This window comes from Neolamprologus brichardi, chromosome 10 (genome assembly GCF_056152115.1).
Source record: "Neolamprologus brichardi isolate AB-2024 chromosome 10, ASM5615211v1, whole genome shotgun sequence".
In the NCBI taxonomy this organism is placed as follows: Eukaryota; Metazoa; Chordata; class Actinopteri; order Cichliformes; family Cichlidae; genus Neolamprologus; species Neolamprologus brichardi.
The window spans coordinates 26,919,268-26,945,538 of record NC_142113.1 but is presented as its reverse complement, the minus strand read 5'-3'; the positions used below and the strand labels follow the sequence as shown (position 1 = coordinate 26,945,538).

General features: G+C 38.5%; 1 protein-coding gene and 1 long non-coding RNA gene across 6 annotated transcripts in view; both read right to left on the bottom strand.

The window, feature by feature from the left end:
• Window positions 1-12,856, bottom strand: part of cadm1a (cell adhesion molecule 1a) — a 471,405-nt gene extending 458,549 nt beyond the window's left edge. For 4 of the 5 annotated variants that reach the window (XM_006785090.3, XM_006785091.3, XM_006785093.3 and 1 more), the window contains exon 1: window positions 12,704-12,856. In XM_006785090.3, coding sequence (XP_006785153.2) covers window positions 12,704-12,776 — 73 coding nt within the window. In that variant the 5' untranslated portion in view covers window positions 12,777-12,856. The remainder of the gene's footprint in view (window positions 1-12,703) is intronic. The other variant, XM_035905320.2, reaches the window with a different exon arrangement.
• Window positions 12,857-21,540: 8,684 nt separating this feature from the next.
• Window positions 21,541-25,195, bottom strand: LOC102787616 (uncharacterized). Its single transcript, XR_436710.1, has 3 exons — window positions 24,988-25,195; window positions 24,343-24,392; window positions 21,541-21,799 (listed from the first exon to the last, which is right to left on the bottom strand). It is a non-coding gene; the product is annotated as an uncharacterized LOC102787616 (long non-coding RNA).
• Between the last annotated feature and the right edge of the window lie 1,076 nt (window positions 25,196-26,271).

Here is a 26,271-nt window from a genome sequence, read left to right as displayed (position 1 = left end):
GACCACGTCACCAAGGCTGCATCGATGCTAAAGTCCGAGAAAGTAGAGATGTGGTGTTTTTAAGCAGGGCGTGGACGACAGCAATAGACTTGATAAGCGCAATGTCGAAATAACTAAAGGGAAAAGGGAAAGAAGACAGAGAGTTAAGGCATATTCTTCAAAAAAAGAAATGGCTAATCTGTGAGGTTTTGTGATTTCCTGTGCGTTGGCTGTATTAACCGTATTATTTAATAATCAACGAACACGGTTATGTTCTTAGCTGAAAACGGATGTCGGATTTTTTTGGAGTAAAATGACTTCATCTATGAGGTTTAATGCTGTTCTTTGGCTTTCAGAAAGCATTTGGCTGAACCTTTAACAGTACAATTACAAGCCAATCTTTCTGGTGTGGGAGGTAAAATAATGTATGCAGAACAAAGTACCGTCCTCCGCTAGTACTGTACAACAGGTCAGAGATTATATGAAGAATGTATAGTGACAGGGATTCTCAAAGCAGCTATATAGGAGGTGGTAAGCAAGCACATTGTCTCAGATTTCAAATTGACAGTCTGCAGGCCTGGAGCACGAACTATCAAAGTCACTTTATGTAAAGTGACACGATTCACTTACATGTGGTCAATTGTGTTTACAAAATTAAACATACAGAGGTAAACTGTCCATTATGGGATTCTACAATACACTCTGACCGTTATGTATTTATAGCAGGTGTTTTATATTATATTCAATTTATTTCCACAGTTCCTCTTGATGATTCACAAAGGCTACAAATGTGACTGAGGCATGTTTATATGGTTTTATTATTGCACGGGTAAAAATAAAAATTAATTGACTTACATTGATTGAAATGGCCCATTCAGACAGGATTAAGATTATGAGGCAAAGTAAGGAATAAAATATATGAACTGTCGGTCATTTGAGTCATAAAAACTAAAAGTAAGCAAAAAAAGGCAAATGAATATCAATTAATGTACTTCCCAGTCAAAAATATTTTTATGGTATGTTACTATTATGATAGCAATAGATATATTCTGTATGTTGCATTTGTTTCATGTGTCACACTTCAACATTTGTTAATTTTGTGAGTCATTACGAATTTGAAAACACACCCCAAGCCTGGCGATTAGCCTGCTAATTAAAATAATGCAGTTTAATGTCCAAACATGGATTTCTAATAGTTTTGCACAAAGGCACCAATTTAACAAAAACGGAAACAAATAGAATCTCAAAGGAAAAGAAAAGAAAGAAAGAAAGAAAGAATGGATTTTTCACTGTGCAATTACAACGGTAAACTTTTTGTGTCAACACTGAAGAATTACTCTCTAGTAAATAACAAACACTACACCCAATTAAGATGTTCAAAATGACGGTGGCCTCTGAAATGCCTGATGCAACGCAACTTTCCACTTTCCAGGTGTTGCACGTGTTGCGTCATCATTGTTGGTAACTCAAAGAAGGAGCGCTAAGATAAGACAGGATTGTGTTCAGCAATCAGCAATGTAGAGGGAATTAAATTATCCTGGCATGTCAGGTTAACTCTGCAGAGCCAGACAACCAATCAATACGCAGACAGATTGCTAGACCCACAGCTTCTCATCCTCAAAAAAATATTCTTATGCGGATTAACTGCTCCTTCACCCATTTTCATTTTCAGTTGAGAAGGTACTAATCTGACAGCCAAGTGAAGCCCAACAAATACTACACACTTCAAAGCAGCAAGAAACCGCTCTGGAAAAGGCCGGGTTCAAACATTTCCTTTCATTTCTATTTTCAGTCGGAGACACATACCCTGCCCATGGTATTTTTAACAACTTTTAGTAAACCCTCACATATATCTAGTTTTTTTTATTGATGTACGAACTGAACATTTCAGCTCAAAATAGTTTTACGAGTTGATATCATCAGTCTGACATTTTTTGACTTCATCATTATTTAGCTGTAAACATTTTTACATTTTAAAGCCAAAACAAAGTCTATTGGTGTTGTGCTGAAAGTTAATAAATATTTAGAGAAAGACATTATGTCACTTATTAAATTCTGGGCAGAAAAACCCCCACCAGGCATCACCACAACATAGCCACAGCCTGAAAGACCTTTGAACGGATGGATGGAGGACAACAATTTCAGCACTACCATGTGTTTGTCCCGAGGCCAAACCTCAAAGAGCCATGACCTAACAACAGGTCTAGGTTCCAGGTACAGACGTCCATTAAAGCTGTTTGGGTGCATGGTGTGAAAGCACTTTGGACAAATTGGTATCTGTACACCACAGCAGGACGCGATGTCTCTCTGAGTGCTTGCTGGATGTATGTGTACTTTTTGATCGCTACACAATAAAATGAAAGCCACAAATATGAAATATGCTCATCTATCAAACAACATAGTAACTATATTAAACTATTAAATCTGCCAAATGTTTTTTTTTATGGATATTTAGCTTTTAAAAAAAGAAAAGAAAGAAAAATACACCACCGCAAATGTACCATCCAGCTGTAAGGCTTGGTAAGAGTTTTGTTGCCTATTGTTTATAAAAAGATTCTTTTAAAATATTCATACTCTTTGAATCCTGCTGTGTGTCTTCTTCAAGCAACAGCACAAGACGTTATACACAGGGAACTGAATTGTAAGTCTTTCAGATCAGAGCCTGTAACAGAGCAGGGGATTGTTTGTCCTACTTGCTGCGATAGTGCAGGCCTGACTAATTGTGTTCCAGGAAATCAAATCAACCGGTCTCCTATTTCCATGTTATTATTTTGCATAAAACACAAACACCCCTTGCATTTTAGCAAGTGATTATATAAGGGTCTTATCTATTTGATGTACAGAAAAAAAAAAAAAATTTTGCATCTTGGTTTTCCTATCTTAGGTTTTAGCATTTCCTGAAAGCAAGCGCTGATCTAATCACTCTTAGTTGTAAGGCTTGAGTAAGACTGCTTTATAACTAAGTCTTAGTATATTTAGTGTAAATTAAGATGTAAAAAAAAAGGATACATGCCGGGTTTGTTTCGTGTGTTTTTAAGTCACACCAAACCTAATGATATCATACATAAACAAGTAAAATCACGTTTTGCTCAAACTGTGAGGCGAGAGACAGCGTCCCTGTAGTGGGCGCATGGACTAGCAGGGGGAAATTTGGAGTGAAACTGAATATAAATTATATAGAGATTGTTGGTTTTTTTAAGCAATCATTCCCTGTGCTAACATGTAATTTTACTAAACGTCAGCTAGCAGAGGTGTTAGGGTCTCAATCATCTAGGTCATGGTAGTTTTAAGAGCTAGGATCCTTTCACATTGTTATTGACTTTGGAAACTAGAAAACTAGAAGCTCCCCTTGAGTTTCTTTTTTTTCCAAAGATAATCTTGCCAAAGTTGATGTTATCTGTCGCCCCTATTTTTTGATCTTTGTTCATTAACTGGTTCTTTTGGAAAATATGTTTTCCGGACATGATTAGTTGTAGACGACATGGTAAAGGTTACAATCTAAATCCTAATATTTATAAGGGTACTTATTTTCAACCAATTGTTCCCCAAAAGTACCAGCTTTTACGCAAAACTGCAGAAAGCCTTTGCTTGCAGTTGGAATGAACACAAGCATCCATAGAATTCCACCAAAGGTGCTTTGTGAGTCAGGAAACCCCCGAGTTCACATTGAAAATCCTCTTTATAGTCTTCATCAAAGAGGTGTTTGCTGCCAGTTCTCGTGGTTCTAAATAATGACAGATTCACTGGGCCAAAGAACTTATTTCCCATGCCAACTTTCCATTTTTTCCTCAATGAAAAAGGATACTGTTCTTCTCTCTAAATAATGACTAGTGGAAAACAAAGTAATGGAAGGAAGTGCGATTCTTTTTCATACCAAAGAGAATTGGACTGTGACACTAAGTGGAATTAAGTGGTGCTTTGCAGTGTTACAATCCATGATTTAGGCTCAAAGAAGTGCCCTCTTGTCTTGTAGCAGGTATGAATTTCCTCTGCATCATCCAACTAGGACACCGGGAAAATGAGATTGTGCTACTGTACAATAGTTGTCTGGCAATAGTGCAGAAAATATCAGTCAAGACAGAGTGATAATAGATGAGACAAAGGACGGGAACCAAGCACAGTGGGGAGACACGATCCAGTTCCACTGGAAACGGTGTAACAGCCTGAAGGGTCTCATCAGGAGTAAATTCACTGAAATGTAATACAAGCTGGAGTGTTATGTAAAATGAAAGATGGAAGAACCCAGATCACTCAAGCCTTGTGTGCTCTTGCAGCTGATGCATACCTGTATTGTATTCAGAAGGGCATTCATTTCCCCTCCGACGATTACAACCGAACACCAGCTGTATTGTTTATTTGGCTGAAAGCACAAATGATCTGCATTGATTCCTTTTTCATTCATTGCTGAACTCGGCTATTGTAAGTATGATTGCAGGAAAAATGGGTCCAATTACAGCAAAGCAATGCCTCCCTGCGACTCCACAGCACAGCAAGATGATGAAGTCCTCAAAGTCAGAGGAAGGGGGCAATCAAAGACCCCTTATTGTCTCTTGTTAATTCAAAAACTAAAATGGAAAACATTTCTTGCTGTGATTGACAATGGTTCACTTGGGATTTCAAATTAGATTAGTCAGCCATACAGCTTTACTATTAGGGCTGTTACACTGTCCTTGATACGACCCTCCACATTACACTGAAATGACTCATCAGTTTATTAATGAGTCGACTCACACAAAAACCTTCATTTACATACTTGCCAATTGTTTTTATTCATTTCTCCATGAAATTGTTCAAGTACTTAATGATTCGACTTTACCTCGTTTGGCTGTTGCTTTTATTTGTTTCATATAATTGCAAAGTTAAAGTCAATTTTAGACAGTACAGACCACAGCCAATTTATACTACAAAAATGCAAATATACTGGTGTTAAAGGTATAATAAAAATAAGAAATGCTATATTTATCCCACATTTATGAAAATCTTAATATATATTACTATGTACTATTGTAAATATCCATCTGTGCAACAGCGATATAGCAATCATACTAATTTTTTTTCATTAGAACTCTATTCATTTCATTTATGATTTCAAATATTAATGTTTTGAATGTATCATATTTACATGATTTTGTAGATAGATTTTTAAGCCAATTTTCCATTATGTTAAAAAGGTTTTGTGATGTTGCATAAACAAAAGAGTCTGAAATTTAGAATTTTGTCCCCCTTATATTTTGCAATCAATCAAGACTGAAGGAGTTTTTTTTTTTTTTTAATTAAAGACTAATGAGTTTATTAAAGTAAATTTTATTAGGACTGAAAAAATATACTTCCAACATGTTTTTTGTGGTGCCAATTTTTAAGCAAAACAAAAATCACGAATTTTGATTGAAACTGAAATTGAAGAAAAAAAAATTTTTTTTCATACTATTAGTAGTACTGTACTGACACCATATACTGATACTGGTATTGATCGACACCAGCACTCCTTTGACTCAAATGCAATTTCATGCATCTATTCCAGTGGTTCCCCTAAAATATAACCTATTTTAGATAATTAATGCTCATTTGATCATTTTTATTTGATTTTTTTTACAAATTAAGTAAGAATACTTTTGCCTGTATAAACAAAGTACATTAGTAGCTATATAAACATTAAATAAAATACCATGCTCCATTTCTACCCATATGGAAAAGATATATATAAATCTTATAAAGTTTGTATCTGTCTTGTGTGAAACTTGTATGAAAAGCATACAAGAGTGAAAACAGATATATGATCCCTTGAAAAGTTATATAATGAAACTTGTATGTTTTGGATTCTTACTAAAACAATATATGAAAGTAATGAGAAAGTGGCCACTTTCATGAGTAAATCATGTAAGTTTTTACTATTTCTTTTCCATATGGGTAATAATCTTTGCTTGAAAGGATTAAACAATTATATCCTCATTAGTTTCATTCATGTTTGTTGGCACATGACTGTTTTTGATATTCATTCCAAAAATAGATATCAGATACTAGTGTCCGTGTTATTAGTTATATTATCTCAATATATTATCTCAATCCTACCACTAACGGCCTCCAATATGTGGCTCCTCACTACTCAGGTCTAATTAGCTGACTGGGCCATTTTCCAGTCAACACAATGCTTCAGATCTAGAGTTAAAAAGATCAGACGTGGAAAAAAAGAAGAAGTGGAACTTGAGCATTGCCTGGACAGCTCCACAAGGAAGTCACAAATGTAGTTCAATTTCATACACACAGGATGGATTTAGCCTGCATTTCCTGCAGTGCTGTCAAATTCCCTGGGGAGACTTCCAAAGATCATGGTATTCACAAATCCTTTAGTGCCTGTTGGTGCAACACAAGAATCCAGCTCAAGCCATTCAAAGATTCACTTCCTAAACTAAGGTCTCTTTTTAACAGAAACTCCACAATCCAGGCAGTTCTTGGAGAGCACAATGGACTGCTGTCTACGCTTCCGAAAATGTTTCTGGCAAGACAGTGCAATCCAAGGGACATGGACCAACGCCCTTTGGGAGGTGAAGCCAAATCATGATGTCTATGTAGAAGACATATATTTGTATGATTACTGCACTATAATAAAAGCGACTGTGACAGACTGGCGACCTGTCCAGGGTGCACCCCGCCTCTTGCCCTATGACAGCTGGGATAGGCTCCAGCGCCCCCCGCAACCCTGAAAAGGATAAGCGGAAGCAAATGGATGGATGGATGGATATGTGAGTATGTGTGTGCTTGTGGGGATTTCTTCCCAAATTCATGATTAACATGTTTGCTTGAATATCTACCGTTTGCGCAAGAAATTTTAAGGGTCAGAGAAGATCACAAGAAGAAACGGAGCGGGCGGGGGTACAGGAGTAACACTCACTGTTGTGTAAGTTAACCACAGTGCTTCACTCTGCTCGGGGTACAGATTACATCCTCTTTATCCTGGAATAGGAATAAACACCCCAGGATCACTGCCTCTGTCGTTAGCAACAGACGTAGACAAAGCTGCAGTTCAGATGTTTCATCTGTGCCACACAGTATGCGTCATATATTAAGCAAGTTATGCTATAAGGCCCAACAACTAAAGACTTTTCAGCAATGTAAATATGTGGGCATATATAGTTTTTTCCCTCTTTTTAATTAGAAAAGGGCATGCATTTCCACAGCTGGTCAACAGGATACCTAGCACTTTTACACAGTAGTCCTGCAAATGGTTTAATAGGACAAAATTGCTGAAAATACAGCAACCAAGTTGTCTGTGTGTGCTTTTCACTGCTTTTTTACCAGAGTTTGAGAATCACTAGTTTTACACAACTGCTTGAACAACTCCAGAATAATTTGCTGTCTTGCCCACTCACATGTGTTATTTATACGTGTGACTAAGCCCAGGTACCGTAACACAGACAAGAGACAGAAGCAGCAGCACGTGATGACTGCGCCCCCCCCCCCCCCCCCCCCCCCCCAACCCCTTCAAAAAAAGACCATGCTGTCACTGATGATAGCTGCACTGACTAAATTTAGTCAATGGCAGGAGTGACGAGAGGAAGAGGAAATTGTCAGAAAGAGGAAGTGCTCATCCTATATGCATTTGGCAGGGATGACGTTAAAAGTGAAAATCATCCCACTTGTATGTAATTATCTGGGATTTTATCAGAACACAATCACAGAAGTGGTCTTCTGTTGAGTGGATCTCGGTCATCAACATACATCGGTTTCTGTAGCTGCAGAGTCTAATAATAAAACACAGGCCAGCCTGTAAAGATTTTAGAGGTAAATGCTCATCTAGCGTGCCACTCTACCCAGCATTGTGCAGTGCATATTTATTATGCAATTACTCTAAAAAGCACAATCTAGATAAACCTTAATTAGGGAAACAATGCTAGGAAAAATGGTACCTATCAGACTGCCTCAGATTTGAGCTTCCACTAAGTTAAGAGACTAAAAAAAGACATTACATAATAAATTATTAGAAGCTGAGTTTTTTTTTTTTTCTCGTCTCTACTGTGGGTCAACCTTATGTCTTTCACGTTCCAAATCCACCGCTTGCAACACTGCTTGTCAGCTCCAAGACCACACTGTGAGAAGACAGCATACAACAATCTTAACAGCCAAAGTAACACATCGAGGTGATTTATGTGTGCACAGTTAAGCTGGTCAGGACACAAAGTGGAAAAAGTACTACGTGACATTTTTTCCCTTTTAAACCTTACATAATGGAACCACGGTCTTGCAGTTTTCCTCTTTGAGCTCCGCACAGAGGAACTACTTAAATTAGTCTGCGTTTGTTTTTAGCGCACACTTGCTAGAGGCCTGAGCCAGACGAGAATCCTGCAAGTGAAAAATAGCAGCATTCATCACTGAGGCCTGTTGTGCATTAACAGCAATTAATATGAGCACATAAATATTCAAAGATCACTTTCATTTTACTCATTTCACTTGTTTCACACCCAGGTTGTTAAAATGTGTACGGAATAGTCTAATTTGATGCACAGGCCGGTAGGCTGCTTTCTGAATAGCATATTGCAGCATACGCCCACCCCCACCAATCCCCTCAAGAGATTTGAAATCGCAGGGTGCTTACTTGACATCCCATCATTTGGCGGATCACTAACAAGTAGGCCATAAACCTTTTTTCTCCCTTTGATTACACTAAGTGCGCAGAGGCCAGATGCGACCCAGCCCAGTCATCTGTTGGCTTGCCAGCAGAGTCACTGTAGACTGGCAGAGGCAGGAGGAGGAGGAGGGGGGTCACTTGGGGTCCCCTCCCTTCAGGAATAAAGCCATTGTTCTTCATTAGAGCTGGAGAGGCTGCTGGAGGGTACAGACGGTGAACAAGTCCATTTACACACCTGTTTTCCAGCAGTATGGCTTCTACCAGCTTGACTCTGAGCCAAACCACACTGTATGATTCATTTGTGCGTGATGCAGCTTTTCTTTGTAAGTGAAACAAACCGTAGCCAGTTGGAGGTAATAACACACATGACAAATTTCGTACAAAAAGTTTGGGTTTTTTTTAAGAAATAATTAAATTGTTCGGTTAAGTAATTCTGTCTAGGCTGTAAAAGCAGGTAGGGCTTGGGCTAAGTGCATCATGTTGAGCATCTATAATGAAACTCTGCAGTCATCCCAGCACCAGTACAGCTCCTCGTTTTGTTTTATTTTTAAACAGTGAAGGTGATCATGAGTTTTTTTTGTTTGTTTGTAGAGCTAATGCTAGTCATCGATTCAACATATCCACCAATAAAATACGATTTTATTCTTTTGCACGTCTTAACTTTTGGACCAAAATACCCAAAACACTTATTAGTGCATCGAGCCTACTCAAGGTTAACAGAGACATGCTTCACTGCTAATCACAACGCTTAGATTAGCGCAGCAACTGCTAGAAAGATGTAAACTTCGGTGTTAATCATGCAACAGCTTCTCACTTTGTGCCTTCAGGTCAATCTAAAGTGGAGACAACAATGAAAATGCTTTTCTAACGCGACCAATAAATCTTTTGTAAGGAGCACAACAGGTTCAGTGGCAGGGTGCACGGAGATAACATCTTAAATGAGCTGTCAAATGAAAGGCATCCCAGGTTTAGGTTGTATTCAAATCCACACTACAGCCTAAAACTACTGAAATGAGATTCTTTTTCAGCTACACTATTGCGTATTAGAGAATCCCACTAAACTACATCCTTGCTATTTCATTTATTATCCCTGATATTAGTTTAGTTTGGAATAATCTGTCAAGCATCACATTAGGGCAGTAAATCACTTGGATTTTTGATACAGTATGCTAAAAAAAGACCTTTTAAGTTAAGCATAAAATATTTATTCTACCTTGTGTTTCGCTATGACAAAGCAGCAAGCCACAACCTAATCTCCTCCTGTCAGTTTTCCATCAGCAGTTAGTGAGACTGAACCTTTAAAACAGACACGACTAATGCTCTTATCCTAACATAATCATTACCCAAGCCTGAACACGTGGTGACATTCAAGAGAAGTCATGTTAACAAGCACTTTTCCTGCATTCAAACACACATACCAGTCCCCGCTCTCACCTGCGCTACGACACAGTTGCATAACTTTGCAAAAATGAAAACAGCGACACGTCTTACTATAAGTGAAGGATTGCCTAACCATGTTTTCAAGTCTCAGCAGGCTTACGGTCAGGGTGTGCTGCGTCTGCGCTCTTTAATAAACACCTGTAAAGCACCGTGCGCGGGTGTTCTAAACCTGTAATCTGCACTACAACTGGCCTTACTAAACACTTCTGTGCAGAATCACAAAGGAGCTGTATAAATGCAGAGAAATGGAAAAATGCATAAATTACAGCAGGATACAACATGTGCATCTGCTTGGAACTGTTAATTACTACAGGACTGCATGATTATCGCTGATGTTTCACTCAGGATACGCATCATAGTAAAATAACACCTTTCTCACTTTCCTGAAAGTGCAGGAAAGCGAGAAAATACTCAGTTAGCACCTATTATCTTCTAAAAAAGTACCATTAAATTAAAGAAAAAAATCCACTTATATGAACAGCAAAGAATTTGGATAAATACTATGAGCACAACTTAAAAATGATGCCTACTAAATATCTGTTTACTGTTTCATTCCCCTGAAATAACTTATTCCGACTCAAGTTATAACTTTTATTTACTTCACAGCATGAAAAGCTATCTTTGGAAGTACATTGGTTTGCCAAGAAAACAAGAAATGATGTGAGAGTGGAGCACAGAGATTGGTACCATCTTCTAAATCTTTTCTTATAGAACAAGAGGTGATTTCCCAGCAGTCTGAGTCCAACCTGTGAATGAATTGATGCAGCCTTCTATTAGCCTTCTATTAGACTGTCTACATTGTAGAAATCACCACTCTTTAATGCTTAACCACAATGAGAGCTTACAGTATTCTGCTCGGGGTAAATAATTGATATGCTTTGTGCAAGTACGCCCTGAGCTTTGTTTGAAATCACTGGAGCCATTTCAATGAAGGTAACAGCACTGCCCACTGTCCAGCAAAGGACAGCAACAGCCTTGTTTGCTTTGTTGTTTGCTTTTTACTGACTTGAGAAAACAAAAAAACATTGATTCATTTAAAAAAGGGGTTAAAAAAACAAAAAGTAGATTAAGCCTTGTGGATAATCCACAATGTGACAAACGAGGACATCTGCACTCCCGTCATTTTCACCCCCACCCCGAGGCTCGGCACTCAGCATAAAAAGGGGTTATGATCTGCAGACGAACAGCCTCGCACTAACTTTAAGTTAGTAATGATTCATTACATAATTGGCTTGATGTAAATACATTACTACCGCCGGTGGTGGAAGCGGCAAAGCAAGTGCTTTCACCACAGCTTCAGCGTATCACTGTCCAAGGATAAATAACCCCCGAAACGGAGCGTGTATTTCCCAGTAGCTCACGACAACCCCCCCACTACCTCCTCCTCCTCCAGTTTTCAACGCGGACTTCGTGCTGGCAATAAACAGCCCCAGCACTTTATCTCTTCTTACTAAATAAACGTCCGTGCTTTCCTTTACGCGCTCAACATCACCGAGCGTTCAAAAAAGAAAGAAGGAAAGAAATCGTGTCGCAGTTTTCGCCCGGCTTTATCTGTATCCTATCCGCTTCTTTAAAGCTTCTGACTCAGATTACTACACCCGGACGAAAAGCTTTGATGTTTTCATGCATGGCTCCACAGCAAATCCAGTCCCGGTGTTATGAAAACACAGCCCAGAGCGCGACTGCGAACTCGGTGAAATTAATCTTTCCTTGTTTGCCATTAACAGTTTACGCGCATTAGGCGGTGATTTGAGATATCGCCTGGACTCCTCCGACACCGCTTTTCAGTTCGGCGTTCAGCTAAAATACACGAGCGGCACTTGTTTCTTTGAAAAGACAACTTTTATAACGGGTTAGGCGCTCTCTACACGACATCCAGCGGGATGGCCGAGAGTGAACAGATTCGGAAAAATAGAGATTAAACGCGGGGGGAGAGAGGAAAAAAACTACTGATTCGTGTGAGGCCGTTGTGCTGAATTTTCCATAAAGTCCCGCTGTTATTAATATGCGGAGAGTCACGTTTTAATACATGATCATTCCTGTTTCTTCCCATTAAATGAACACAGTTTTGAGCAGTTTGCGCTTTCTTTTTCTCCGATTGCACGTTGTCTGGGCTGCTGCTATTCCACTTGAACGCACCGCTGTTTTCTGTGGTTTACAGCGTTCCGAACACGCTACACAAGTAAACCAAAGCTAGCGCACTGCATAAGCAACCCTCAGTTTAAGCATGTCACATATACATCCTTATATCCCTCAAGCGACCAAAACACCACGCCATTTATTTTCTCACATCAGCATTTATTTATTTATTTTTTTAAACCCAAGAGTTGCCAGCTGTGTAGCGGCAAAGCCATTCAGCCTATACCCTAATGGTGAGCTGACCAAAGTGATGCATTCCAGGGGCAACGCATCTGTAACGCCGGTTCCGATGCATCCACGCGCGCATCGGCTTATTTCCTCACAGTAATTCAACTTTACGGGGAGGTTTTGTTACTTATTGCTCAACAGCATCACAGTACAACTGCACAGTAACGTCCGAATGCTCTCAAAAGCACAAATTGCCCAGAACGCTGTTCAAATTGCACTCGTTCGCATCTACATCCACGGAAATCTAAGAACAAAGTGCCACTTCCATTTAGACACCCGCGGGAAAAGTCCTACCTTTGTGAAGAGCCGCCGAAGACATGAATAAAAAGAGAATAGTCGCGAGAGAGCCGCTGCGAGCGTTCGCCATGTTGGACACCTGCTTCAGTATGGCAGAGATAGAGGCAGCTTCACCTATAGCTGCTACAACGGGACTCACTTAATGAGATGCGAGAAAGGGAGGGTACTATTTACCATATTCATTTATTACCCGTGTTGATAAATACTGTTATTTGTAATGGACGTGCCTCACAGCCTATTGAATAGCTCTCAGAATATGCTATTGGAGGGCGGGAAAGTGTTTTTAACGCTGTGTTTTGCTGCAGGGTTGGTTAGGAGGTGCCTGTGTGTGGTGTTAGCTTGGCGTTAGTCTCTTTTGTAGAGTTTTTCTTTTGTATTTTGAACATTTGAAAACTATACTGATGATTTCACCCACTTGTATGTAATGCTTCAGAAGAGCAGGGATGGTCATAGTATTTTTGAGGCCCTAAGGCCCCCAGCCCCCCTCCCTGTATATAAAAGATGGATGTATTAATTTCTGGAACACTGTCTTGAAGGCTCAAGTTTTGGTATTTTGGTTGGCACAGGCTTAGTTAGTGCTGCAGTTAGGAGTTACAATTTTGCACTCCCAGATCACTTTAATTACTTTTTGGATAAATAAGGTTTTTAGTTAACTAGGTTAATATATGTAAGGAAATACTCCACAAGCTTACCACAAGTGATTTCCTTTTGGCAGCTGCACTTCTATGTGAGTAAGTTGTGTTAATTTCTGAAAATAATCAGTCTACACAAAACTGAGAGCATTAAAAATAAATTAAACAAATAATTAAAAGTTGAGCAAAAGCATATGGGACTATCATAAACAATATAATAGATGTATCTCCCAGATTAGAAAAGTGAGGCCAACGTGCCCTCGTTTTAAAAGCCAACAGGGGGCAGTACGCGTTGTTGCAACAAGACCCTTGAAAATAACTTTTTGAGTTGAACTGTATAAGTGCTCTGCCAGTCATTATAGGTTGAATTGAATAAATATTTTAGTACATTTTGTAAATGTTGGTCATATTTTGTTTCTTAAAGAAGGATTATTTAGGGTATGTTTACTGGTTAACATTTTGGGATTGAAAAGTCATTAGCCAATGAGCCTGCGGTTTGACATTATACTCAATTAATGATAAAATACTGAGCTACAGCTTGCAAGCATGCCAGATGAAACAAAAACTGAAGTCCAGGAGATTCTTCTTTGCACCAGAGTGCAAACATGTTTGTTTATGTCTGTTTTGAAGTGTGTGGTGTTTTAACACTTGAGTATAGTACAGTATCCTATTTAATTCTGACAAAGTCAATAAAATCTATTGATCACGTTTCATCTCATCACTTTTGAACAAAGCCTTGAACTCTTTCATTTCAGATGCCCATTGTGAAGTCTCACATTCCAGAGCAGAATGAAATCATCTGCAGAAAGTAATGATGCAATCCTGGAGCCACCATAGTAGACACTCCTTGAGATTCTGTTATGAAAATCAGAAAAAGAAAGAAAGAAAAAAAGCTGGTGACATTTTCCTGCCACAACCAAACCCCAAACCTTTTACTATCCCACAGAATAAGCAAGGAAAAAGTGATTTGACATTTCACAAAATGCAGTAAAGTTCTGCTGTTTTGCTGTGATTTAAATTGTTTCAAATTTTAAATTTAGTTTGATATAATGTTCTGGTTAGCAATTTTGCCTCATAGCAACAAAGTTTGGGTTTCAGCTTGCGAACCAATTAGGGCCTTTCTCTGTGTATCTTGAACACATTCAAAAACCTGTATAAATTTTCTGATTTTAACTTTACTAGTGGAATATATATCAATACACTTTGTTTATAACCTTTGTTTGTAACCGTGTTAAGAAAAAAAAACTTAACACGGTTACAATATGCTTAACTTTAATATAAAAAGAATCCAAAGCAATGAAAACATCCAAGAGATCTACAGTTTGAAGCTTTCCATTTGTTCACTAGTAGAAACCCAGTAATAGTAACTAAACCCAGTCACCAACTTACATGTAGGCTAATAAGTAGTTAATAAGTTTTTGATGTAAGTGAAAAGCCTAATTGCTTTGTTGGTACAGTGTGTGCTACAGTAATAGTTTTTAATTAAAAAAAGATCACTGGAAAAAATATTTTTCACCACAACATTAAAACAGAGATCACCATAAAAAAGACAAAGATTTCTATCAAGTTGTTTAACCGTTATGGTCAATAACTAAGTCAGTGACTAAGACATCTAAGTTATTTAGTTTAGGAAGGTTGGCTACAGTCAACATCTGTGGAACAGGTAAACAGATAGGGTTAGTTTAGAGTGGGCCGAGTAACCTGTTTGAGTGGAAACATGTATTGTATACTGTAATTACAAGTGGGTTAATGATAGAGCCTTGAGGAACACCAAAACGGAATTAGACAGAAACAGACATTTTCTATAGTAACTGGAAATGTTGTGTTTGTGAGATATGGATGTAATACATGTAGGACAGTTCCCTTAACAACAACACAGGTTCATAAGTGGTTAAGGGAAATGGAATGACTGATCCTATTAGAAGCAATGCTCAGATCTAAAAGCACTAGGGGTGTGTAGCTACGTCTGTCAGTGGTTAAAAGTAGGTCATACAGAGAGATGTCTCTTTGTTGTGGTGAGATTCTAAGCCTAACTGTAAACTCTTAAAAATACTATTACTGTTCTTAAAAAACATGAACTGACTTGACTTTCTCCAGCCGGTACTTAGATAATTGGTCTGTGGTTGTTGAGTAATAAAGAACCAGTAAATCAGCAAAATAAAGAGATATTAAGAATTATAGAATAAACTGATTATCCGAGGTGGCATTTAAGCCTCGGGTAAATAATTTCTTTTTAGAAACTATTTTAAATAGTTCTGAATAGTTAATCATTTATAACTGGGAAAGCAAAGCAGTAATATTAGCTAACTTGATTTGTGAATTAGGTGCAATTTGAGACCAAAGGGTAACAAATTGCTCTTTCCTATCACACTGTGAGACGAGATCATTAAAAAATACGTCTACCATTGAAAGGACTGACTGAGCCTGGCCCTTTGAATGATATTTGATATTGTGTCAAACAAATATGCAAATCTTTATCTTTTACCACTTTCGTGGACAATTGTGTCTGAAATCAGTTTCCATTTCGGCTCCAATAATATGACCATTTAGAATTTCTTGGTTTTACAAGTTCTGCATTTCAGTGGAGCAATACAAAGAATTGAGACACAGTACATGTCAAATAAGGGCAAAATTCAACATTTAATGGTAGTGTTGACCAATTAGAAAGGAGTCTGGATGCAGAGACATAATTAAAAATGAAGCGTACTTTGACAGGTTGATGTCCTAAATGGCGCTTTAAAAATGGCAGCTCTGTGATCTAACACAAAGAAATCTACTAAATCAAAGTTGGCCAATCATAACCCAGAAGAAAGAATCAGGAGACCTGTTTTACCTGTGTGTAGAGCTGGGTGTGGGGGGACCAGCACAATAGACTATAAAATAAAATTAAAAAAGAAGGAAATGGGACCCTAAGACATCTCCTATAAATGTCTAACAGGCAGGTGGAAATGTGTTTCTGCAAAGTTGGCTGAGTCTACCAAGGTCAGCCATGTCTCAGTTACTATAAATAAGCAAATATTTTAAGAAAATCAGATCATTAATTAATAATGATGTGACCTTGAATTCAGAAGGTAATTTTTCTTTTAGTTTCTTAGATCTACCAGCGGATATAACAATGGCACAATGTAGGTTACAAGTATTAGCTTACCCCCAAGGCCACATGGGATAGTATGACTTTTTGTTGCAGATGAGTAAGAAAGTACAGGCAGGATATGACTGGAAAAGTAAGCAAAATTATGTCTGTCCTATTATAAGCGGAAGTATTCGAATAGGGAACTCTGATCCACAGTAGTAGCAGCAAGTAGTAAAGCATGAGAAACCTCACAGCAGCCATATGTGCGGATGAGACTACAGGGGATTGTGGAGGAGTGCCTATTTAGGATTGTAATACCTTGCTCTTTTCATCACAAACAATGGCACATAGGACACAAGAAGTTAAACTTGTTTCTTTTCTTAACATTTCTGAAACTGGCTCCGAAACCACAGCGGGACCACAGTTTAAATTAAGACTATTTACTTACTGCCGTTCGGCTATGAGTGCTACTTAACTTTAATACTCATTATGAAATCTCAAAGTTGAACAGCACTTCTAGTTAAAAATAATAATAAATAAATCCTCCACTGCAGGAGATTGCAACACCTCAACCTCAAAACAGTCTGTCTTGATGGCATGTTTCCAAAATTACATATGGCAGCTTCAGTCGATGACTGCAGTACAAGGTTTCAGTCACATAGACCAAGAGACTGGTTGGTGACCCCTTGATAACAATCGCTAACTTGTTCACAAGTATTCACCATTTATTCCTCCAGCTGGAATGAAACTTTGAAAACGTGCACCACAAATTAGAATTGAAGAATATACCTTAAGTGACGGTTGGCCTTACCAACACATTGCCAAGAATAAAGGTACAAATTTCACTTTGGATCATGTTTAAAATACCAGTTGTCTTGTTGTTTGGGAGGTGTTTGCAGACAAGTTGGCATCTTCATGCAAACTAATTGCAACTGTAGCTACTGTTAGGTATCCAAAGCAATTGCAAGGAATGCATTTCCATTCTATTTCAAAGTGACTAGAAACAGTCTTCAGCAGCCACTCACCAACTGGTTGGAGCATGTACATTTTTCCCTTGTGATGATTCCCAAATGGTCACCCACAGTTCTCCAGGCTTATGTGGCGGGGCCTAATCTTTGAATGTTTTGTCATGCTATCTTGATATACATGTGTGTAGGTAGGCAACATGACGTACTGTATTCAGTATCTTAAAATATTTAACCTAACGACTTTTAAATATGTACAAATTGTGCCTGCATTATGTTTATGTAACCTTATATTATATTTATATTTCACTATTTCATGTGGCTGCTTTTATTATTGCTGACTTTTCAGATGCCCTTTTTTGCCCTGTTAAAAGAAGAACTACAATGCCAGTTGTTCAGTGAGTTAAATATTTATACAGTATAGTAAAAATATATCATTTTGACTATATAATAAATGTCTTATCTGTTAGAACTATTCTAAACTATGATATTACAAGCTAAATTTACAGTTTGAAGTAAAAAATAAAGTGTCTCATTAATGGTTTTGTCATGGTTTTAGGCCACCATGTGCTGCTGGAACTGTTTCAGTGTGCCATGCCATTGATTTTATAAGTGTCTGGAACTGGAGGATATTGAAAGGATAGATCATTTTCCTCAAAAAGATGTTTATATATTTGGCATTTCAGTGATTGGAGTGGAGAGGACTGTTAAACACAATCAGAAATCTTCCATGGGTGCTCAGCTGGGTTGAGGTTTATTACAGAGTGTACGGTAAGGTTTTTCAGTGACTCCTGTGGATGCTGTGATTGCAATAGACCACTCCCATTAGGCTAGAAATGATTCATCACAGGATAAAAGTAATCACTCAGAACAATTTTGGATCAATAGCCAACCAGATTCTCTCATTGTTGGGGCCAGAAATCTGTTTTTGTTTTGTTTTCTTTTAAATTGTCACTTGTCTGTAAGTACTAGCATCTAAAAACATACTCTGATTCCTGTGACACTTAGCTCAAATATGGCCCAGTTTAAGATATTTGCAGAATGGGGCATTTTTTGGACTGTGCTACTGACAAGTCTGATGTGGGCTGGTGACTGTTGTTCTTCTACAAACAAGGCCAGACCAAGTATGCTTTAGGCTCAGTCCAAGTGTTGATTGAAATCCCTTGAAGCTGGATTTGCACTATCTTGTCCCCAGCATTAATTCCTCCTCCCACAATTGATTCAGCCTCTCCGAGACCACTTCCTCATATTTACTTCTGTCAGCCCTTCAGTATAACTGAACACTGCCTGTGTCTTTGTTATTATAAAGAATGCTGCATACACCGAAAAATGAAAAATCTTATTCTAAGGAGGAAAGGAAATCATATCCAAACCAGCAAGCAGAAAAGAGCCAGTGAATCCTCTGTGAATGGTTTATGTTTCCCTCCTGTATATTGCAGAGATCACTGCTGGATGGACTGACTGACATGATGACTTGTTAAACCGATTGACCAACATTGCCACCTATTGGTTCCGGTGCTCACAGAGAAAGCCAAGTCAAAGAAGGATCTGTAAGGCTGGAATCAATGTAGATCCTAAAATGGTTAAATGGACTGTGATGTTGAAATTAAGGAATGTGTTTCAGGGTTTTTAAAAAAAGGAGAAAATAAAGTGGGGTGGATAGTTGGCAAGTATAAACATCCCCAAAGTAACCACTCCTAGGTAGAAAGTCTACATCAGAGTGGTGTCTGAGAGAGAGGAAAGATAATCACACACACACGCACGCACACACACACACACTGCTGAAAGAGTCACAGTGAGCCAAATGCGCACTCTTACAGATAGTGTGCCGGTGTAGCAGCCAGGAATCTTTGAGGTAACACTGGCTTCACACGGGCTTGTTTCTCTATCAGAGATGTTTGGGCTGGGGTAGGACTAAAACCTGGTGCTGGTGAGCTACATAGTACTAATTTTAGTCACTTGACAATGAGAATTGATAGGCTATGAGTTTAATTTGAAGCCTTCCACAGCCACTGCCTCCTTTATCACATAGGGCGATTCCAGATAAGGAAAACACTCTACTGGTCAGGGAATCAAAAATTCTCTAGGCAGCAAAGTATAACCGCTGTCTCCGAGGACATGAAGGATTACATGACGAATGATGTGAGCGGATAAATAATAAAGGCTGATTTAACGGCAGAGGTGGATTCTGCGGCTTTGAACATTCTCATTGGTGAGAATATTGATACCATCATTTTATACGATTTATGACATATGTGTTAATATCATGAAGGATTGACGAGCGCTAATAAATGTATGTACATATCTATCTTCAACTCTGTCCAAACAAAATAAAAAGGCTGAACGTGATGGGTCCGGAGGAGGAAACGCAAAAGGATGAACAGAGGTGTGATTGAGAATCAATGATAGCCATAAGCCAGGAATTTTTGCAGGGAGGAATCTGAGATATGAGACTGAGGTTGGGGGCAAGATCTCAATGAGGCTTTATAGCTTCATCACCCCTCCTGTGGCTCCTGTAATGATGGAGAAAGGGACAAAGCAGAAAAGAGGTTTGAAGGGTGTTGGCAGTAAAAAGGGACAGCCAGTGGACTGAAATGAGGGTCAAAGAAGTCTGTAATGTATATAAATAGGCACAAGAAAGTGCAAGAAACAGTAATACGCACAATAGTCATCAATCAGCTATGTCACATTATAGAAAACCTATGCAATTTACTAATTAATAGAAAACTGCATAATTGCAAAATGCACACAATCCATTATTAGGCACTGCTTGACACAGTATCAAAATAAATGATTTTGTATTTATTCAGTATTGCACTGGATTTATAATCTATAAAGTCTTTTAAACAAACCAATGGAAGATGAAGAGGGATGCTTACTAATGCCGTCTTTCTGGGTTTGCCATACAAAAGTTGCGGGGCATTAGCGAAGGGTCCTGGGACCACAAAGGGCAGTGTGTTGCATTCTAATGCAAGCTTTGCACAGCTGGTAATCACAAAAGACTATTGAAGAAAGATATTTATGCCAAAAGAACTATTTACATTGAAGCAACTAGGTACACACAAAGGTGTCCACAGAACAGCCTTCAGCTGTTAATACTGTAGATTGAAGCAGTTAGTACATGAGGCTGTATTGGCATTATAATCAACAAAAGCTACTCCACTGAGCCTTCTCTAACTGTTTTGTCGTGCTGGAGCGCAGCGTCTCAGTTTGAAAAAGAAAAAAACCTATTTAACTCTACAGGCAACTTTCATAATCTTCTATCCAAGAGTCGGTTACTAAAACGCGAATTTTATCTTTCACATTAGAGATGTTTGTTAATGTCAGCTACTGCTGTTTCATATCTTGTCATATATGCTGCTCTCTGTGTGGTAAATATCCAGTTTTAAAATGTTGAGAGAGTTTCTGTAGTTGTTGCTTTGACAAAGTTTCTCTTGTAAAAAAACAATAAAAATTAATAATTGAATTAAAAAAAAAAAGAAAAAACAAGACGTTTATATCAATGGCTAAAACAAGATTCAAAAACAAAAAAATACTGCAACTACTGTTGCGTCTCAGGGAGTGTGCACAGTGGGATTTCATCACACACTTCTTTCACGCTTTTTTTAAAGCTGACTTTGCAGTTGTGCTTTTCTCTAGGTGCAAGCTGAGCTGGAGAATTCAATTGTCTGTTGTATCTGACAAGGTCTAACTCAAACTGCACTGTTATGTCAATACACAGCACACATAGTGTAGCACCACCAACTGTAACAGTGGCTTTGACACTTGTAGATACACTGTTGAATGAATGGCCACAGGTTTCTCAAACACGGGACCAAACCACCATCAAAATGAAAGAAATTAACACAGTTCTTCTGTGACAATTAGAGCTTTCGTGTTGTCAAGGCTCAAAATGTAGGCTGGATAAAATAGGTAAGTGTGCCTGCTAAAGGAGAGAAGAGTGCACTTTCAGAGAGGATGAGTTAAAGCCCTGGAACACATTTATAACCTCATAAAGCTGGGACTTTCACTCGTGAAAAAAGGAGCATTTTTCTAATACAATTACAGCTTACATTTATTGGAAAACACCATCTCAATTGTTACTTACAAAGAAATTCCAGAATATTTTATTTTCAGGAACTGAACTAACAACAGTTAGTTATTCTGCTATTCTGGCAGGCCGCCTTCTTTCTTTGGGTTTGTTGAGGCAGCTGTGGGACTTTCTCAGTCAAGTGTTCTGATCAAGACAAACCATCTGGTGCTGGACCCAACCTTCTGCAGTTTGACCTGGCATGGTTGTGTCCACCTGCCTTCTGTGCTTCACAACAGCCACAAGGCTTATCTGTCCTACTGCTTTTATGGCTTGTTATCAGTCGAAAGCTGAAATTATGAGCAGTTGTTGCAGATAACATCTCAGAGCCCTGTAGTGAAAGCGTTTCAGCATCTAGATAAACACAAAGAAAGAAAGATGGGATATATATACGTTTTGCTGAATCAGTGCGACTTTGTGGACGTCACAGGTGGACTGCGGAAGAAAGGGCGCCGACAAATTAAAGTATTTTTAACGAGAAATAAACCTTTCTTTCGAGACAAAAGTGAAATAAACTTTGTCTCGCTTTTCCCAAACCTCCTGCTGTTGTCTTCTCCGATAGCTGTGGATTATGCAGTTCATTGACATTCTTACCAGTTGATTGTGATTTCCTATTCAGCCCTTTGATCCAGGCTAGATTTAAAAATTCTGTTTGTGAACCGTCCATACCTTTGGTCTGTCGAGCGCTTGGCAGGATTGGAGGCTGACAAGCCAAGCAATCGTCACCTCCCCTTGAAAAGAGCCAGGGGTAGTGTGAGATTCACGGTGTTCAAAGCACCTCTCTCCTCCTTCATCATTATGTGGGATGATGCCAGTGTACCCACTGATATACATGAAAACATGTATTCTGTAGCTATAAAGTCTTCACATTCATCGCTCATCATATATTTAACACGGTTCATGTTATTCGTTTCTTTATTTACTGGCTCTATCAATTATCTCATGGTATGATTACATAGTGAGGGTAAGCTGAACTCACTCTATAGGAATTTATTTAAAAAGCAAATATACACGAGCACAGTTTTCTGCAAATGATAAATATTAATGTTAGTTGAGCAAATGTGAGCTGAATCCCTCAGACTCAACTAGTCTGCTCCCCAATTTCATCCCTTGGCTTTGTTTCATCTGTGGTGATGTGTGGTTTTTCATCAAGATTTCACAATATTTCAAATTATTGCATGCATGTACTCTTGCGAACAAGGTGAAAAGGGTACTATTCCCCTTAAATTGTCAGAGAGTTTTAGTAGTAAGTTCTTTAAAAAAAATAGCTTTTAAGTAATTTGTGGATACTTTTAAAAGAAAGACTCCGTTTGTAAAACACAACACGGTGGCTTAACTCGAAGCTTTTGATACAAAAATGGACTGGGGACATGATAAGAAATACAAAAAGATTTATATCTTAATACTTAAAGTGTGAGGGAAACACTGTTTTAGTCCAAAAATAATTTCTTTTTCCACAGAAATAATAAAATTGTTTTCTACAAGACACTAAATTCAATCTTAAACTAATGAAAATAATGATACCTCCAATTTCCCATCCAATTTAAGGATGAACAGTTCTTGTTTGCAATAAGGCTTTCTGTTGCTGGTGTCAGTCCAGTTAAAAACTCATCGATAATTCTGTGTTTTGGTCCTATTCCTTAATCAGTTATGGTACAGTGCAAAACCCCTGAGCCACCACACATTGATTTATATTAAGAAAAAGGGAAATGAGGGAAAGATTGTATTGAAATATGTAAACACGCATGGAAATACAATATACAAGACAAAAACAAAGACTGTGCAATTCCAGTAAACTTGATAGTCTGGCTACTTTTAGTCTTCCCTGCAAAAATTTAGTCTTCAGGCTACAATGAAGCCCCTGTTATTGCAATCTAAGACCTAAGCTCAGATCTTAGATTACATGGGTTCAGTTGTGCCCCAGTACGGTCATCACACCTTTAAACAGAAGTGCAACTTGACATGAAAATGCCAATGCAAAAAGTGATTTTTCAAATTTCTTAATCGATCCTTAAAAAGTTTAGCTGATTATCAAAATCAACAGGCTGCAGGATAAATGACTATAACACTGGAGACAGTTTGTAGCTTTTAAAACACACATTGCAGAACTGCTCTTGGGCGGCGTGTGTGTAAACTGTGTCATGCTTCCTATCAGATCGTGGCTGGTTTTGCCAGGAAGTAACAGAGTTTGAGGGGCCTCTGATAAAGACTGAGATGCAGGCGCAGTGTTGCTGTGTTTCTTAGATGATTATGCTTTCAGAGACCAAGCCTTTTACTTCATGTTAAAGACCATCATCATTTTAAAACATGCATAACATGTGTGAGTCTTACAGCTACCCAACTCATACAGAGATCCCCACAGCACCCCCTACCTGAAACACATCAGTGTAAACTGCTGAAGCAGAAAATACTATAGCAACTGAAAGTGTAACATTTTGAAATCAGTGTGTTAAAGATGCAATGGGCCCAGCAAGTGAGTATTCTCGTCAAACATCCAATCTCCTTTTAATTGCCTGTCATGGTGTCTGGATGTTATTATATTGGATTAACTACTATGGTGCTGGAGTCGTTACTGAGCAGGATATGTCATTTAAACAATATCTAGGACTGTTTTTTCTTCAGCCAGAGTGATGCTGACAAATGCGTTACTTCTAGGCTGGACTACTGTAATTCCTGTTCTAAAAGCTCCATAAAAAGCCTTCAATTGATCCAAAGTGCAGAAAATGACTAGAAAGGAAGACCACAGTTTTTCCATATTAGCTTCTCTTCCTCCAGCCCCTGTTAAATGCTGAATTATATTTAAAATCCTTCATACATATACAAAGTCTGGAGTGATCGTAGATTAAAGAACTAGTTTCATATCATCCCAATAGATCATTCCAAGGGTGCAGGTTTACCTGCTGTCTGAAAGTAGAGTGGGAGGCAGAGCCTTCAGCTGGTTCATCTGCTGTGAAAAAAAAACAAAACAAAAAACAGTGTGACTTAAGGATACTACGAGCCTTATCTTAATATCCTAATATATTATAGTGAGTTCTTTCTTTCCACCATCCGGTCTTTAAGTCTGACGTCATCAGCCGTGTCTGGCTTCAGTCTGGCTCCCCTTCAGATCCCAAAGTCAAATGATCACTGCGGCATCACTGAGAGTTAAAAACTGTCTAAATTCTTTCATCTGTAATAAAATGATCAGCGTTGCTGCTTTGCAAGGTGTAACAATTAAGTTTAACATCCAGGCATCCATGAAAACAGAATTTATCAAATTTAACGGAGTTCGAAGCTAGCAGGAAGTTAGCAGGAAGTTAGCTCGCTAGTTTCCATCTCAATATAATAAACCATGTTCTGACTGAGAGATTCCTGAAACAAATTAAAACATACAGTTCTGCTATCACTTCCAACATAAATGAAGACAGGAAAGTAAACAGCAGTGATGTTTGTAGGGTTACTGAAGGTGAACTAGCTGGTATATAGTGATGTGCTACGTGATTGCTAGCGGCACAGCTATGTTAGCATGATATAAACAGTGAAGCTGGAGGGTGAACGCTAACCTTTTTCCACTTGATAAAAGTTCATGTGAGGGTTCCCGTTGGTTAGGGACAAAAGCAATCGCATGGCAGGATGCTGTAAACGGACCAAACTTCAGTCAGCTGTTATGTAAGACTTTTCTAACTAATAACTAATGATATATATGAAAATACACATTTTGTTTGATAGCTTTTTTTGAAGCCCTGCGACAGACTGGCGACCTGTCCAGGGTGCACCCCGCCTCTCGCCCTATGACAGCTGGGATTGGCTCCAGCACCCCCCGCGACCCTGAAAAAGGATAAGCGGAAGCGAATGGATGGATGGATGGGATGGATAGCTTTTTTTTGAGCTGATCAAATAAAAAAAGCAAATCAAAAATGTGTCAGTTCAGTCAAATAATGACACAATTAGCTCTTTCTGACATGCTAATACGGTGCACAGTGCAGTGTGTGCTGGGATAAGCTCTAGTAAAGCCAGTGAATGAATGAATGGATGGATGGATAAGGTTTTTCTCTAAGTTAGGTTGATTTAGCACTTTCCTTACTAGTCTTAAACTGGTGGAGAGTTTTTTAAAATGGACTCTTTGTACCCATTGACCCACAGTGTCCCCCCTCGTCTCTTTAAAATCGACCAGAGATGACCTTTTGTTTTGCTTTATTTTCTGTAGCTGTTAAAATTGAGAAATGGATCCGTGTAGGCAGGTTCCAAAGAAAGAAAAAGAGATATGAACCTCTAACCATATTTTCACGGGTAAAGGCTGAAATGGGTTAGCGGAGTGTTTAGTTTCCTCACATAATTAGCATTAACACTAATTAACACTAATTAACATTATTTCACACTACAGTTTACAACAGCTATGACAAGCTGTGTATCTTTAGTTTGAGACTGTGACTCCAATGTCACTAGGTACTATTTTTAGGAGGAATAAGCAGCAGAAGGATGGTCAGCCATTTTCAATTTGAAGCTTTTTCCATTGTTCGTTTTCCCCCCAGACAGAAGGGACAGAATGAATCATGCGGCCTTCGATCATTTCTATCAAAAAGGATCCTGACCTGGCCTTGCTATACATGGCAACATACAATAATAATGTCCAATTTTTCTCAACAATAGAGGGACTTTGTCCTGGAGACTATACTGATCAACAGACTCAGCTGAATAGCAGTGAAGTCAGAAGGTTAAACTTTATATATGTAACAATACCTCCCAGTTACTATGTGATAATGTTTTTCTATAATAATACGTGTGTCTTTATGATGAATAACAGCTAAAGGCGTGCTGTTAAAATGTTTGTCAGCTACAAACATCTG